This window comes from Canis lupus, chromosome 26, assembly GCF_011100685.1.
Source record: "Canis lupus familiaris isolate Mischka breed German Shepherd chromosome 26, alternate assembly UU_Cfam_GSD_1.0, whole genome shotgun sequence".
Lineage (NCBI taxonomy): Eukaryota > Metazoa > Chordata > Mammalia > Carnivora > Canidae > Canis > Canis lupus.
Genome location: NC_049247.1, coordinates 27,679,603 through 27,696,858, shown reverse-complemented (window position 1 = coordinate 27,696,858; position 17,256 = coordinate 27,679,603). Strand labels below are relative to the sequence as shown.

Below are 17,256 nucleotides of genomic sequence, written 5' to 3'. Positions count from 1 at the left end.
TGTTGTTGCTCTGCTTGGAGGGCTTGGTGGTCTCCACGCCCTGGGTGACGGGGCTGCCGTCTGCCTTCCAGGCCACCGTCACACCGCTGGGGTAGAAGTCGCTGATGAGGCACACCAGGGTGGCCTTGTTGGCGCCGAGCTCCTCAGAGGAGGGCGGGAAGAGTGTGACCGAGGGGGAGGCCTTGGGCTGACCTGTGGGGATGGAAGGCCAGTGGGTCAAATGCAGATGGTTGTTGTGTCAGCACCTACCTGAGTCCTGGTGTGGGGCTTCAGCTGTGTCATGTCCGCGGCTCGGGCCTCCTGTGGACCTCGTTCCCCGCGTTCAGGGCAGCCATTGGTAGTTAGCTCCCTCACCTTCTGAGGTAAGAATGTGAGTGCCAGATTCTCTAGTTTCTGGTCCCTTCCATGTCCTTAGGCTGTCTGCATGTCACGTATCCTTCGTGTCCACCCAGTGTGCTCCCGGTACTGGTGGGGTACAGGGGCCCTGAGATCCTGTTTCCCTTCTGAACCTGAGTGTCCTTGACCATTGGTATCCATGTGACTACACCCGTGTCACTTACCCGTGATTTCCTAGAGCTTGCCTCTCTCCGTGACAGGACTCTGTTCTTACCATGTGAACAGTAGGTTTCCTGTCCCCAGACTGTCTCACACCTTCACAGCAGCCTTCCCTGCCTCCCTACCTATCCCCCACTAGAGCCCCTGAGGTTGTAAGTGCAATGAGTGCCTGGATTCCAGGAGGTGCAGGAGACTGAATGGATTTGTATGAATGAATTTTCATTATGCAGCTGGGATTGTGTTTGATCTGAAGGTGTCCCCTGACCCATGAAGTTATCCTAGTGCATCTGTCTGTCCTTGGATTTCTGAGTGCTGTGTAGGCAATGTCCCTGTTCTGCGTTCCTATTATCCCCCCTGGCCCAAATTTCTGCTCATTGGCTTTTAAGCCTCGGAGAGCTGTGTAGGGATGGACCCCTGCTACCTGAGTGTCGCGAGGCCGCCTTGGGTGCGTGACGGTCCATTCTTGGTGTGTGTTCTCTCCCCCTAGGCGGTGGATGGTCCTACCGCATTGGGCTCCCTTATCTGAAGTCCTCACCTTATTCTTGACCCTGAGCTGTACTTCGCCTTCCTTGTCTCTAAGTCCCCATGCCTAGTGTCTCCTCCCTGAGCTTCACTCAGCCCGCTGGCTGGGATCCCCGCCACACGCAGAGAGAGAGCAAGCGCCTAGGCAGGCCCCAGAATCCTTCCATAATCCCATGGCCCTGCTTACAGCTTAAGTATCCCTCTTCCTATCCTTCACCATGATTTCCCTCAGATTTTTTTTCCCTCAGATTCTTGAAGTCAAAGACCCAGAGTGGGGAGTTACACATGCTCAAGTCCAGGGGAGAAGTTTCCCTCATGGGGAGAGAGCTCGACCCCCAGGGAAGCCTGAGTGTAGATCAGGGGCTGCTTCCCCGAGGCACCGAATGGACCTCTGACATGGTGGGAGCAGTGGAGGAATGAGGGGCAGAGCAAGGCGACCAAAAGAACAGACCCACAGACCTTCAGCCTCAGCCCTCATCAGGATTGAAAGGAGACAAACATTGCCAGAAATTGTAGTGTGGAGGCGAAAGAGGAGAGAAAGGGGGAGACTCACCGAGGACGGTCAGGTGGGTGCCTCCGCCGAACACACCACACTATGACACAGCCTCGAGCACAAACCCTCTGTCAGCCCCTCCACCCCTGACCCAGGCCCACGTGCAGCTGCTTGGGAGGCCCAAGGGGCAGCCTCCTTGTCACGGGTGCTGGTCGGGCTGAATGGGGGCAGGGTGATGAGGGCGTAGCCACTGGGGACCAGGAATTTCATTTCCATGGAGGGTTCATGTTCCTTCCATCCTGAGGCCCAGGGAGAGGGTCTGGGTATGGCATCAATTTCCTAGCAAAATGCATCTTTAGGTTCAAGTTGTGTGTCTCTTGTGTGTGTCAGGATGTCATTGTGGAAGGGGTGATCAGGCTTGTTTCCCCTGGAGATGTTGGAATGGGAGCCCGGGCCCTTTGAAGACTTTCAACTGGTGGGGTGTGTTCTGGATGCCACCATATCCAAGCACAGAAGGATGTGTGGTGTTTTGTCGAGAATGGAAAGCGTTTGGAAAGAGAATCATGTTTCCATCAGACCTTTCATTTCACTCTAGTGTCCCGAGCTCCAGAATCCCTGTCTTGCCTTTTAGTCTGGAAAGTATAGTGGATGGTGAGTGTTTATTTCTCATCCTGAGCCTGGTGAATGAGGTGTCTCGCTGTAGGGGTGTGTGGGCTGAATGTCTGCTGGATGGTCCTGAGGGGTTATACACCTGATCTTTTTTTTTTTAATTTTTTTAAATGTTTATTTATTTATGATAGTCACAGAGAGAAAGAGAGAGAGGCAGAGACACAGGCAGAGGGAGAAGCAGGCTCCATGCACCGGGAGCCCGACGTGGGATTCGATCCCGGGTCTCCAGGATCGCGCCCTAGGCCAAAGGCAGGCGCCAAACCCCTGCGCCACCCAGGGATCCCGGTTATACACCTGATCTTAGCGACAGGGCTGAGATGCGAATCTGAGAGGTTCATGTGGGTGGAGGGGCATCATTGCTTCCAGAACATTCACACAGAACTCAAATGTCGTATCTGATAGCCCCTTGAACTGAGTGAGATTCACACTTGTCCCCAAAACTGGAAGGATCACTAGTATTGGGTGGCCCCACAGTATTAGACACATAGTCAGCTCGACACTGGGTCTTCACATTGTAAACTCGCAGACACTCAGGTCCTCATCCGCATCCTGGTTTTGGGACATCACCTGCAGAGCTCACACATATGGGACAGACAGCCTTGGCATCCTTTTTTCTTGAGGCAGTTCCATGCCCTGTCAGCACTCCTGCAGTCTCCGTGATCTACCTGTTATTTATTTATTTATTTATTTATTTATTTATTTAAAATTTTTTTTTATTTCTTTATGATAGCCACAGAGAGAGAGAGAGAGGCACAGAAACACAGGCAGAGGGAGAAGCAGGCTCCATGCACCGGGAGCCCGATGTGGGATTCGATCCCGGGTCTCCAGGATCCCGCCCTGGGCCAAAGGCAGGCGCCAAACAGCTGCGCCACCCAGGGATCCCTCTACCTGTTATTTAGTGGTCAGTTTCACAGTCAGGAGTTCATCATGTCTCCGGTCTCACTTCATCATGGATCGGAATCTTCCTGGCCACCTCTTTGAGACTGGCTGGCTCTACGGGGACTGTCGTGACTAGGTATTTGTTCATGTGCCACCGTGGGATTCTGAGAGTCCCATCCTCCAGCTTTTCCCGATCATTTCTGAGAGTAGCCCACCATTCAGGTGGTTGAAATTCTAACCGTGATTGGTAGTCACCATGTGTGCCCATGTAGGCTTGTAGTCATTTGTAACTGTGTGTGAATTGGTGTTATAGCTCAGATCCCACACTAGGCTACTAAGTGGATGAACAGTGGAGAAACATGTCAGCAGCCCTATCCCAGATACTGACCCTTGATTTTTAATGTAGATGTTCCAGTTATGTCACCGTAGCACAAGGTGTGGGCTCATGGGTTTGCTTGGCCTTTGAGGCGGCCAAGGCACCTAGTTGTTGTCTTTCTCCCAGAGAACACGAATATTAGTGCGAAGAAAGAGACACTGGGATGAGGTTTCACCATTGGGAGTGGGATTGTGAGAGACCAGTGTCAAGGCAGAGGTCCTGTAATCAGTGTGACAGGGACATTCCTTGTGAGGGGCGCAGTTCCGTTTTCGTGTAGGCTAAGGAGGTAGGTTGACAGGGGTAGGAAACCATGGAAACCATGTCACTGAATGGCAGTCTTAAGGAACAGAGGGTGGGATTTTTTAAATGAGGGGCTAGTTTCAGCCTTGAGAACCCAGGTGCAGAGAGAAGGTCATCAATTAACCAAGAAACCATGAGTCCCTAGGGTCAGTGAGGGCAAGTATGCCTGGCAGGGCATGTGGTCCACAGGAATACAAAAAGCACAGAGATTTTGGGGATGATGATCTACGATCCAGTTCTCCTTATGGTATTTCCTATTCTGGAGTATTCCCTGCCAGGGCTGTCAAGAGTAAACCTCGCATCCCATGAGGACCCCTTCTGTGTAGTCCTTCCCTCAAAGTCCAGGACTGACGTTCCTCCCAAAAAATGGTTGAGTTGAGGACACAAAGTGATAAGCTCAAGGAAAAGAGAACATGATTTCTGATTGAAGAAAGAACACTTTATTGAATGTTGCCTGGGTTTAAGGGGAAAGGCTGGGATGACCCAGATGGGAGGCAAGATCCTCCTGGAGGTCCTGAGGCTCTGAGCCCCCTTTGGTGGGCGGGGGACATCAGGAACCTAAGAGCACTCTGCGGGGGCCACCTTCTTCTCCACGGTGCTCCCCTCGTGCGTGACCAGGCAGCTGAAGCTGCTGTGAGATTTCCACTTGTCAGGCGTCAGGCTCAGGTAGCTGCTGGCCGCGTACTTGTTGTTGCTCTGCTTGGAGGGCTTGGTGGTCTCCACACCCTGGGTGATGGGGCTGCCGTCTGCCTTCCAGGCCACTGTCACGCCGCTGGGGTAGAAGTCGCTGATGAGGCACACCAGGGTGGCCTTGTTGGCGCCAAGCTCCTCAGAGGAGGGCGGGAAGAGTGTGACCGAAGGGGAGGCCTTGGGCTGACCTGTGGGGATGGAAGGCCAGTGGGTCAAATGCAGATGGTTGTTGTGTCAGCACCTACCTGAGTCCTGGTGTGGGGCTTCAGCTGTGTCATGTCCGCGGCTCAGGCCTCCTGTGGACCTCGTTCCCCGCGTTCAGGGCAGCCATTGGTAGTTAGCTCCCCCACCTTCTGAGGTGAGAATGTGAGTGCCAGATTCTCTAGTTTCTGGTCCCTTCCATGTCCTTAGGCTGTCTGCACGTCACGTATACTTCGTGTCCACCCAGTGTGCTCCCGGTACTGGTGGGGTACAGGAGCCCTGAGATCCTGTTTCCCTTCTGAACCTGAGTGTCCTTGACCATTGGTCTCCATGTGACTACACCCGTGTCACTTACCCGTGATTTCCTAGAGCTTGCCTCTCTCCGTGACAGGGCTCTGTTCTTACCATGTGAACAGTAGGTTTCCTGTCCCCAGACTGTCTCACACCTTCACAGCAGCCTTCCCTGCCTCCCTATCTATCCCCGCACTAGAGCCCCTGAGGTTGTAAGTGCAATGAGTTCCTGGTCCTGGATTCCAGGAAGTGCAGAGACCAAAGGGATTTGCATGAATGAATTTTCATTATGCAGCTGGGATTGTGTTTGATCTGAGGTTGTCCTCTGATCCATGAAGTTATCCTGGTGCATCTGTTTGTCCTTGGATTTCTGAGTGCTGTGTGGGCAATGTCTCTGTTCTGCGTTCCAATTGCCCCCCTGATCCAAATTTCTGCTCATTGGCTTTTAAGCCTCGGAGAGCTGTGTAGGGATGGACCCCTGCTACCTGAGTGTCTCGAGGATGCCTTGTGTGCGTGACGGTCTATTCTTGGTGTGTGTTCTCTCCCCCTAGGCGGTGGATGGTCCTACCGCACTGGGCTCCCTTATCTGAAGTCCTCACCTTATTCTTGACCCTGAGCTGTACTTCGCCTTCCTTGTCTCTAAGTCCCCATGCCTAGTGTCTCCTCCCTGAGCTTCACCCAGCCTCTGGCTAGGATCCCCACCACACGCAGAGAGAGAGCAAGCGCCTTGGCAGGCCCCAGAATCCTTCCATAATCCCATGGCCCTGCTTACAGCTCGAGTATCCCTCTTCCTATACTTCACCATCATTTCCCTCAGATTCTTGAAGTCAAAGGCCCAGAGTGGGGAGTCACAGATGCCCAAGTCCAGGGGAGAAGTTTCCCTCATGGGGAGAGAGCTCGACCCCCAGGGAAGCCTGAGTGTAGATCAGGGGCTGCTTCCCCGAGGCACCGAATGGACCTCTGACATGGTGGGAGCAGTGGACGAATGAGGGGCAGAGCAAGGCGACCAAAAGAACAGACCCACAGATCTTCAGCCTCAGCCCGCATCAGGATTGAAAGGAGACAAACATTGCCAGAAATTGTAGTGTGGAGGCGAAAGAGGAGAGAAAGGGGGAGACTCACCGAGGACGGTCAGATGGGTGCCTCCGCCGAACACAATACACTGTGACACAGCCTCGAGCACAAACCCTCTGTCAGCCCCTCCACCCCTGACCCAGGCCCACCTGCAGCTGCTCGGGAGGCCCAAAGGGCAGCCCCCTTGTCACGGGTACTGGTCGGGTTGAAGGGGGGTTGGGTGATGAGGGCATAGCCACTGGGGTCCAGGAATTTCATTTCCATGGAGGGTTCATGTTCCTTCCATCCTGAGTCCCAGGGAGAAGTTGCAGGGGACGTCTGGGTATGGCATCAATTTCCTACAAAATACATCTTTAGCGTCGAGCTGTGTGTCTCTTGGTGTGTGTCAGAATGTCATTGTGGAAGGGGTGATCAGGCTTGTTTCACTCGAAGATGTTGGAATGGCGGCCCCTTTGTAGACTTTTGACTCGTGGGGTGTGTTCTGGATGCCACCATATCCAAGCACAGAAGGATGTTTGGAGTTTTTAGAGAATGGAAAGCATTTGGAAAGAGAATCATGTTTCCCTCAGCCCTTTTTTTTTCACTCTAGGGTCTCGAGCTCCAGAATCCCTGTCTTGCCTATTAGTCTGGAAAGTATAGTGGATGGTGAGTGTTTATTTCACATCCGGAGCCTGGCGAATGAGGTCGCACTATAGGTGAGTGTGGGCTGAATGTCAGGGGGATGGTCCTGAGCGGTTCTACACCTGACCTTAGACAAAAGGCTGAAAAACGATCCTGAAAGGTTCATGTGGGGGGAGGGGAGTCATTGCATCCAGAACATTCACCCAGAGCTCAATTGTGGCATCTGATGCCCCGTGCACTGATTGAGATTAACACGTCCCCGAGAAATTAAGGAGTTAATCCCATTTACAATTGCACCCAAAAGCATAAGATACCTAGGAATAAACCTAACCAAAGATGTAAAGGATCTATACCCTCAAAACTATAGAACACTTCTGAAAGAAATTGAGGAAGACACAAAGAGATGGAAAAATATTCTATGCTCATGGATTGGCAGAATTAATATTGTGAAAATGTCAATGTTACCCAGGGCAATATACACGTTTAATGCAATCCCTATCAAAATACCATGGACTTCCTTCAGAGAGTTAGAACAAATTATTTTAAGATTTGTGTGGAATCAGAAAAGACCCCGAATAGCCAGGGGAATTTTAAAAAAGAAAACCATATATGGGGGCATCACAATGCCAGATTTCAGGTTGTACTACAAAGCTGTGGTCATCAAGACAGTGTGGTACTGGCACAAACACAGACACATAGATCAGTGGAACAGAATAGAGAACCCAGAAGTGGACCCTGAACTTTATGGGCAACTAATATTCGATAAAGGAGGAAAGACTATCCACTGGAAGAAAGACAGTCTCTTCAATAAATGGTGCTGGGAAAATTGGACATCCACATGCAGAAGAATGAAACTAGACCACTCTCTTGCACCATACACAAAGATAAACTCAAAATGGATGAAAGCTCTAAATGTGAGACAAGATTCCATCAAAATCCTAGAGGAGAACACAGGCAACACCCTTTTGGAACTCGGCCACAGTAACTTCTTGCAAGATACATCCACGAAGGCAAAAGAAACAAAAGCAAAAATGAACTATTGGGACTTCATCAAGATAAGAAGCTTTTGCACAGCAAAGGATACAGTCAACAAAACTAAATGAACACCTACAAAATGGGAGAAGATATTTGCAAATGACATATCAGATAAAGGGCTAGTATCCAAGATCTATAAAGAACTTATTAAACTCAACACCAAAGAAACAAACAATCCAATCATGAAATGGGCAAAAGACATGAACAGAAATCTCACAGAGGAAGACATAGACATGGCCAACATGCACATGATAAAATGCTCCGCATCACTTGCCATCAGGGAAATACAAATCAAAACCACAATGAGATACCACCTCACACCAGTGAGAATGGGGCAAATTAACAAGGCAGGAAACAACAAATGTTGGAGAGGATGTGGAGAAAAGGGAACCCTCTTACACTGTTGGTGGGAATGTGAACTGGTGCAGCCACTCTGGAAAACTGTGTGGAGGTTCCTCAAAGAGTTATAAATAGACCTGCCCTACGACCCAGCAATTGCACTGTTGGGGATTTACCCCAAAGATACAAATGCAATGAAACGCCGGGACACCTGCACCCCGATGTTTATAGCAGCAATGTCCACAATAGCCAAACTGTGGAAGGAGCCTCGGTGTCCAACGAAAGATGAATGGATAAAGAAGATGTGGTTTATGTATACAATGGAATATTACTCAGCTATTAGAAATGACAAATACCCACCATTTGCTTCAACGTGGATGGAACTGGAGGGTATTATGCTGAGTGAAGTAAGTCAGTCGGAGAAGGACAAACATTATATGTTCTCATTCATTTGGGGAATATAAATAATAGTGAAAGGGAATATAAGGGAAGGGAGAAGAAATGTGTGGGAAATATCAGAAAGGGAGACAGAACGTAAAGACTGCTAACTCTGGGAAACGAACTAGGGGTGGTAGAAGGGGAGGAGGGCGGGGGGTGGGAGTGAATGGGTGACGGGCACTGGGGGTTATTCTGTATGTTAGTAAATTGAACACCAATAAAAAATAAATTAAAAAAATAAAAAAAACACATGTCCCCAACCTGGAAGGGCCAGTAGCAATGGGTCACGGTACCACATTGGACACATAGTCAAGTCCTACACTGGGTCTTCACATTGTGACCACACGGACGTTCAGGTTCTCATCTGAATCCTGGTTTTGGGACATCACCTGCAGAGCTCACACATATGGGACAGACAGCCTTGGCATCCTTTTTTCTTGAGGCAGTGCCATGCCCTGTCAGCACTCCTGCAGTCCTCCCTGATCTACTTGTTATTTAGTGGTCAGTTTCACAGTCAGGAGTTCATCATGTCTCCGGTCTCACTCCATCATGGATCGGAATCTCCCTGGCCACCTCTTTGATACTGGCTGGCTCTACGGGGACTGTCGTGACTGGATATTTGTTCATGTGCCACCGTGGGATTCTGAGAGTCCCATCCTCTAGCTTTTCCCGATCATTTCTGAGAGTAGCCCACCATTCGGGTGGTTGGAATTCTAACCGTGATTTGTAGTCACCATGTGTGCCCATGTAGGCTTGTAGTCATTTGTAACTGTGTGTGAATTGGTGTTATAGCTCAGATCCCACGCTAGGCTACTAAGTGGATGAACAGTGGAGAAACATGTCAGCAGCCCTATCCCAGATACTGACCCTTGATTTTTAATGTAGATGTTCCAGTTATGTCACCGTAGCACAAGGTGTGGGCTCATGGGTTTGCTTGGCCTTTGAGGCGGCCAAGGCACCTAGTTGTTGTCTTTCTCCCAGAGAACACGAATATTAGTGCGAAGAAAGAGACACTGGGAAGATTTTCACCATTGGGAGTGGGATTGTGAGAGACCAGTGTCAAGGCAGAGGTTCTGTAATCAGTGTGACAGGGACATTCCTTGTGAGGGGCGCAGTTCCGTTTTCGTGTAGGCTAAGGAGGTAGGTTGACAGGGGTAGGAAACCATGGAAACCATGTCACTGAATGGCAGTCTTAAGGAACAGAGGGTGGGATTTTTTTAATGGGGGGCTAGTTTCAGCCTTGAGAACCCAGGTGCAGAGAGAAGGTCATCAATTAACCAAGAAACCATGAGTCCCTAAGGTCAGTGAGGGGAAGTATGCCTGGCAGGACATGTGGTCCACAGGAATACAAAAAGCACAGAGATTTTGGAGATGATGATCTACAATCCAGTTCTCCTTATGGTATTTCCTATTCTGGAGTATTCCCTGCCAGGGCTGTCAAGAGTAAACCTCGCATCCCACGAGGACCCCTTCTGTGGAGTCCTTCCCTCAAAGTCCAGGACTGACGTTCCCCCCAAAAAGTGGTTGAGTTGAGGACACAAAGTGATAAGCTCAAGGAAAAGAGAACATGATTTCTGATTGAAGAAAGAACACTTTATTGAATGTTGCCTGGGTTTAAGGGGAATGGCTGGGATGACCCAGATGGGAGGCAAGATCCTCCTGGAGGTCCTGAGGCTCTGAGCCCCCTTTGGTGGGCGGGGGACATCAGGAACCTAAGAGCACTCTGCGGGGGCCACCTTCTTCTCCACAGTGCTCCCCTCGTGTGTGACCAGGCAGCTGAAGCTGCTGTGAGATTTCCACTTGTCAGGCGTCAGGCTCAGGTAGCTGCTGGCCGCGTACTTGTTGTTGCTCTGCTTGGAGGGCTTGGTGGTCTCCACGCCCTGGGTGACGGGGCTGCCGTCTGCCTTCCAGGCCACCGTCACACCGCTGGGGTAGAAGTCGCTGATGAGGCACACCAGGGTGGCCTTGTTGGCGCCGAGCTCCTCAGAGGAGGGCGGGAAGAGTGTGACCGAGGGGGAGGCCTTGGGCTGACCTGTGGGGATGGAAGGCCAGTGGGTCAAATGCAGATGGTTGTTGTGTCAGCACCTACCTGAGTCCTGGTGTGGGGGTACAGCTGTGTCATCCATGTTTTGGGCCTCAGGCAGCCCTTGTTCCTCGAGGTCAGTTCACCTATGGCATTAGGATAAGTCACCTTCCGTTGGGGAGCATCCGAATATACAATTTTGGAAGATCTGGGCCTCCCTATCATGTCCTCCCTCTCCATCGTCACATGACCTATCACTCACCTTTATACCCCAAGGGTTCCCTTGTTAGTGGATTTATCAGCAGGACACTTGGTCTTTCCCTGTGGAATCTGTCTGTCCTGTGCATGTCTTGCTAGGTCTAAGTCTGGGGTCTGTTCATGTAGACCTCATCTGTCTGTCATGGTCCTAGGGTCTCATCCCTTTTGGGTGGGCTTTTCTTGACCATGTTCCCCCTGAATCCATCAATGCACCCCTGGCCACTTCCTCACAGAGATCCTCTGAGGCTGCCTGAGGTGGAGAGAGAGTCTGCCATGGGATGCATTCCAGTACAGTCGGTGGAGGGTTAGTGGAAGAGGTGTGTCTGGAGCAGGGGCTTTTCTTAGGGGTCCCTTTGCCCAGGACCCTATCCTGGGGATCAGCCTGTCCAAGCACTGCAGTACCTGGCAGAGGTAGGATCAATTCCTGTCTCTGTTGGTCACCTATCACCAGATGCCCCAGCATCTGCTCAGAAATCTGTCTTCCAGCATTTGTATGGGGTTGAGAAATTCTTGGGGCTTGAGTGGCTCGAGCCCCATCCTGTCTGAGGAGATCCTGCCTGTCTTGGAAGAGAAAGAGGGACCCTGCTCTCTGAAGCCACCTTGTCATAAGATATCCTTTTTTAGTCCTTGTGTTCATTGCTGAGTCCTCCTCATGTCTTGCACAGCCTAGAGTCCCTAGTAGTCCCTCACTAGACCTCACGTAGAACTCGGAGAGCACAGGACTGAAGTGTGACACATGCTTGGGCAGTTGAGCTTTGCCAGCACCTTTTCCATGTCCCATGGCCTTGCTGCCCCAGCTCGAGTCCCCCAGTCCTGTGCTTCTTCAGTCCCTCATTCCCCATATATGGGATCCAGGAGACCTGAGTGGGCTCCCTACTACAGAGTCCGGGGAGACTCCCCTAGAGACCACTCAGGATCAGAGTGAGGGCGAACAGAAGGAGTCTCTGGGACCTTCCTGTCCTGTTCAGCCCTGACCAGGAGAGTCTGAGAAGAGAGAACAGGGTGACGCGGTTTGGGGGTGACCCAACAGAGAAGGTGCTGGGCCCCAGAGAGGTTCAGACCCCAGCCACAGTCAGGAAAGAAAGGAGAGGAAAATGTCCAATATATCACTCTGGTCCCCAAAGAGAGGGAAAGGGGGAGACTCACCAAGGACGGTCAGTTGGGTTCCTGAGCCGAACACGTAACACAGTGATACAGCCTTGAACACAAACCCTCTGTCACCCCTGCAGCCCCTCCCCTGCCCCAGGCCCATGTGCAGCTGGCTGCTTTGGAGGCTCAAAGTCCAGCCTCCTCTTCTTGGGGTCTGTTCTGGCGCATGGGCTCTTGGGTGCAGCCCCCTCCCCACCTGTCCTTTCATTTCCTTCAGTGTTTGAGTGACATATCCTATCCCAGGTAGTTTCCTGGTTGGATCTCTGTCGATGACTCAGCTTGCCATAGACACCTGGAGAAAATGAGAGTCCTGTTTCCTTTTTTTTGGGGGGGGGAGTCCTGTTTCCAACAGACATATGATGGGGCCTGTGCCCTCTGCAGAGATGAGGCCCATGGAGGGCTCTGGAATCTAGGATCAGTCCTAGACACATGCTCATCATGGTTATGTATGCTAGAACAGGCATGAGTGTGTACTAGTGTGCGCACATGAGTTTATCGTGGTTGTGTGTGTCCAGTCTGTCTACGGAACACAGCACCAGGACTCGACATTCTGAGCTGGCTCCTAGCAGTGCAGTCTTCCTGTCTCTCAGAGTCCATTCTCAGCTTTCCAGGAAATGAATGAGTTCACACATAGGTCCATGGCACGAATCAGAATGGGTCTTGACTTGGATTCGTGGGCGCACAGAAAATACATGAGCATTTTAGCTTTAGTGCTATTGATGGGGTCAGTTGTGTGCTTGACTCTGAGGGGTCTCTGTCATCCAGGGGATGAGTGCAACTGGATCCTCCATGACACATGTGGAAAGAGGGGCCCCCAGAAGCCCCCAGGCAGAAGCTGGAAGACCAGCTTCCAGGGACTGAGTGTCTTGTAGTGAGTGTGGCAGGAGAAGGGGAACAGGGCAAGGTTCTTAGGGAGACAGGGGTTTGGGGGCCCTGATAGAGTGACGATTCTCTAAGATGGGCTGGTGGGAATTTCCAAATGGGATAGGAACCCAGAGAAGTCCTGGCCATGGGTGAGAGCCTTCAGGGAAGGGAGAATGGCACATCACTGGAGGTGGGCTAGTCTTTATTGGAGAGGTCCCAGGTCTGGAGGGATTTGACACTCAGCAAGAAGCCAGAGACCTCAAGGGCAATGAATCCAGATAGGGCTAGGAGGGGATATGGCCTACAGGAGACCTGCAAGTATAGGGAACATAAGGTGTGGATGTTTGGAACCTGGATAGGGCTGTTTCCCTCTTCCCGGTATGGAATTTTATCTCTGCTAATATGGACCAAGGGATCTACCCTAAAAGACCTGTTGGGGGGGTTGTCTCCTCCCCATTATACCAGCAACACTGTTCACCCTGAAGATGGTTGAGTTCAGGACACAAAGTTAAAATCCAGATGAGCAGAGACCGAGATTTCTGATTGAACAAAGAACACTTTATTGAGTGCTGCCTGGGTGTGGGGAGAAGGGCGGGATGACCCAGATAGGAGGCAAGATCCTCCTGGAGGTCCTGAGGCTCCGGGCCCCCTTAGGTGGGCGGGGGCGTCGGGAACCTAAGAGCACTCTGCGGGGGCCACCTTCTTCTCCACGGTGCTCCCCTCGTGTGTGACCAGGCAGCTGAAGCTGCTGTGAGATTTCCACTTGTCAGGCGTCAGGCTCAGGTAGCTGCTGGCCGCGTACTTGTTGTTGCTCTGCTTGGAGGGCTTGGTGGTCTCCACGCCCTGGGTGACGGGGCTGCCGTCTGCCTTCCAGGCCACCGTCACGCCACTGGGGTAGAAGTCGCTGATGAGGCACACCAGGGTGGCCTTGTTGGCGCCGAGCTCCTCAGAGGAGGGCGGGAAGAGTGTGACCGAGGGGGAGGCCTTGGGCTGACCTGTGGGGATGGAAGGACAGCGGGTCAAGGCAGATGTTTGTTGTGTCAGCAACTGCCTCATTCTTGGTGTGGGGGTACAGCTGTGTCATATCCATGACCCAGGCCTCCCGTGGACCTCATTCCCCGAGGTAATGGTAGCCATGGATAGTTAGTTCCCTCACCTTCTGAGGTGAGAATGTGAGTGCCAGATTCTCTAGTTTCTGGTCCCTCCCATGTCCTTAGGCTGTCTGCACGTCACGTATACTTCGTGTCCACCCAGTGTGCTCCCAGTACTGGTGGGGGTACAGGGGCCCTGAGATCCTGTTTCCCTTCTGAACCTGAGTGTCCTTGGCCATTGGTCTCCATGTGACTACACCCGTGTCACTTACCCGTGATTTCCTAGAGCCTGCCATTCTCGGTGACAGGGCTCTGTTCTTACCATGTGAACAATAGGTTTCCCGTCCCCAGACTGTCTCACATCTTCACAGCAGCCTTCCCCGCCTCCCTACCAATCCCGCACTAGAGCCCTTGAAGTTGTAAGCGCAATGAGGTCCTGGGCCTCGGTCCAGGAGGTACAGGAGACAGAATGGATTTGTATGAATGAATTTTCAAAATGCAGCTGGGATTTTGTTTGATCTGAGGGTGTCCCCTGACCCATGAAGTTATCCTAGTGCATCTGTCTGTCCTTGGATTTCTGAGTGCTGTGTAGGCAATGTCCCTGTTCTGCGTTCCTATCATCCCCCCTGACCCAAATTTCTGCTCATTGGCTTTTAAGCCTCGGAGAGCTGTGTAGGGATGGACCCCTGCTACCTGAGTGTCTCGAGGCCTCCTTGGGTGCGTGACGGTCCATTCTTGGTGTGTGTTCTCTCCCCCTAGGTGGTGGATGGTCCTACCGCATTGGGCTCCCTTATCTGAAGTCCTCACCTTATTCTTGACCCTGAGCTGTACTTTGCCTTCCTTGTCTCTAAGTCCCCATGCCTAGTGTCTCCTCCCTGAGCTTCACACAGACTCTGGCTGGGATTCCCGCCACACGCAGAGAGAGAGCAAGCGCCTTGGCAGGCCCCAGAATCCTTCCATAATCCCATGGCCCTGCTTACAGCTCAAGTATCCCTCTTCCTATCCTTCACCATCATTTCCCTCAGATTCTTGAAGTCAAAGGCCCAGAGTGGGGAGTCACAGATGCCCAAGTCCAGGGGAGAAGTTTCCCTCATGGGGAGAGAGCTCGACCCCCAGGGAAGCCTGAGTGTAGATCAGGGGCTGCTTCCCTGAGGCACCGAATGGACCTCTGACAAGGTGGGAGCAATGGAGGAATGAGGAGCAGAGCAAGGGGACCAAAAGTACAGACCCACAGACCTTCAGCCTCAGCCCGCATCAGGATTGAAAGGAGACAAATATTGCCAGAAATTGTAGTGCGGAGGTGAAAGAGGAGAGAAAGGGGGAGACTCACCGAGGACGGTCAGATGGGTGCCTCCGCCGAACACACTACACTGTGATACAGCCTCGATCACAAACCCTCTGTCAGCCCCTCCTCCCCTTACCCAGGCCACCTGCAGGTGCTCGGGAGGCCCAAAGGGCAGCCTCCTTGTCACGGGTGCTGGTCAGGCTGAATGGGAGTGGGGTGATGAGGGCGTAGCCACTGAGGACCAGGAATTTCATTTCCATGGAGGGTTCATGTTCCTTCCATCCCAAGTCCCAGTGTGAGGTTGCAGGGGTGTCTTGGTATGGCATCAGAATTCCTAGCAAAATTCATCTTTAGGGTTGTGCTGTGTGTCTCCTGGTGTGTGTCTGGATGTCATTGTGGAAGGGGTGATCTGGCTCGTTTCACCCGGAGATGTTGGAACAGTGGCCCCTTTGTGGACTTGGGTTGGTGGAGTGTGTTCTGGATGCCACCATATCCAAGCACAGAAGGATGTGTGGTGTTTTGTTGAGAATGGAAAGCGTTTGGAAAGAGAATCATGTTTCCCTCAGCCCTTTCATTTCACTCTAGAGTCCCGAGCTCCAGAATCCCTGTCTTGCATATTAGTCTAGAAAGTATAGTGGATAGTGAGTGTTTATTTCTCATCTGAGCCTGGCGAATGAGGTGTCACGCTGTAGGGGTGTGTGGACTGAATGTCAGCTGGATGGTCCTGAGCAGTTCTACACCTGATCTTAGCCAAGGGTCTGAGAAGGGATCCTGAGAGGTTCATGTGGGTGGAGGGGAGTCATTGCTTCCAGAACATTCACGCAGAGCTCAAATATCGCATCTGATGGCCCCTTGAACTGAGTGAGATTCACACTTGTCCCCTAAAGTGGAAGGATCACTAGTATTATGTGACCGCACCATATTGGACACATAGTCAGCTCCTGCACTGGGTCTTCACATTGTGAACTCGTAGAAGCTCAGATCCTCATCTGCATCCTGGTTTGAGATCATCATCTTCAGCTCACACATATGGGAAAGACAGCCTTGGCAGCCGTTTTTCTTGCGGCAGTGCCATGCCCTGTCAGCACTCCTGAGGTCCTCCCTGATCTACCTGTTATTTAGTGGTCAGTTTCACAGTCAGGAGTTCATCATGTCTCCGGTCTCACTCCATGGTGGATCAGAATCTCCCTGGCCACCTCTTTGAGACTGGCTGGCTCTATGGGGACTGCCGTGACTAGGTATTTGATCATGTGCCACCATGGGATTCTGAGAGTCCCATCCTCTAGCTTTTCCCGATCATTTCTGAGAGTAGCCCACCATTCGGGTGGTTGAAATTCTAACCGTGATTTGTAGTCACCATGTGTGCCCATGTAGGCTTGTAGTCATCTGTAACTGTGTGTGAGTTGGTGTTATAGCTCAGATCCCACGCTAGGCTACTAAGTGGATGAACAGTGGAGAAACATGTCAGCAGCCCTATCCCAGATACTGACCCCTGATTTTTAATGTAGGTGTTCCAGTTATGTCACTGTAGCACAAGGTGTGGGCTCATGGGTTTGCTTGGCCTTTGAGGCGGCCAAGGCACCTAGTTGTTGTCTTTCTCCCAGAGAACATGAATATTAGTGGGAAGAAAGAGACACTGGGATGAGGTTTCACCATTGGGAGTGGGATTGTGAGAGACCAGTGTCAAGGCAGAGGTCCTGTAATCAGTGTGACAGGGACATTCTGTGTGAGGGACACAGTGTCCATTGTGTGTAGGCTAAGGAGGTAGGTTGACAGGGGTAGGAAACCATGGAAACCATGTCACTGAATGGCAGTCTTAAGGAACAGAGGGTGGAGTTTTTTAAATGGGGGGCTAGTTTCAGCCTTGAGAACTCAGGTCCAGAGAGAAGGTCATCAATTAACCAAGAAACCATGAGTACCTAAGGTCAGTGAGGGCAAGTATGCCTGGCAGGGCATGTGGTCCACAGGAATACAAAAAGCACAGAGATTTTGGAGATGATGATCTATGATCCAGTTCTCCTTATGGTATTTCCTATTCTGGAGTATTCCCTGCCAGGGCTGTCGAGAGTAAACCTAGCATCCCACGAGGACCCCTCCTCTGGA

General features: G+C 51.5%; 2 protein-coding genes and 1 gene segment (V, D, J or C); all 3 read right to left on the bottom strand.

The window, feature by feature from the left end:
• LOC119869150 (immunoglobulin lambda-1 light chain-like) overlaps positions 1-17,256 on the bottom strand; it is a 1,083,218-nt gene that overhangs the window by 27,671 nt on the left and 1,038,291 nt on the right. The window lies entirely within an intron of this gene.
• LOC119877599 (immunoglobulin lambda-1 light chain-like) overlaps positions 1-17,256 on the bottom strand; it is a 153,915-nt gene that overhangs the window by 4,292 nt on the left and 132,367 nt on the right. The window lies entirely within an intron of this gene.
• The window catches only part of LOC119866215, a 743,285-nt gene continuing 739,342 nt past the window's right edge, over positions 13,314-17,256 (bottom strand). Inside the window, 2 exon segments of the V gene segment in view lie at positions 13,314-13,772; positions 15,199-15,233. Coding sequence covers positions 13,453-13,772; positions 15,199-15,233 — 355 coding nt within the window.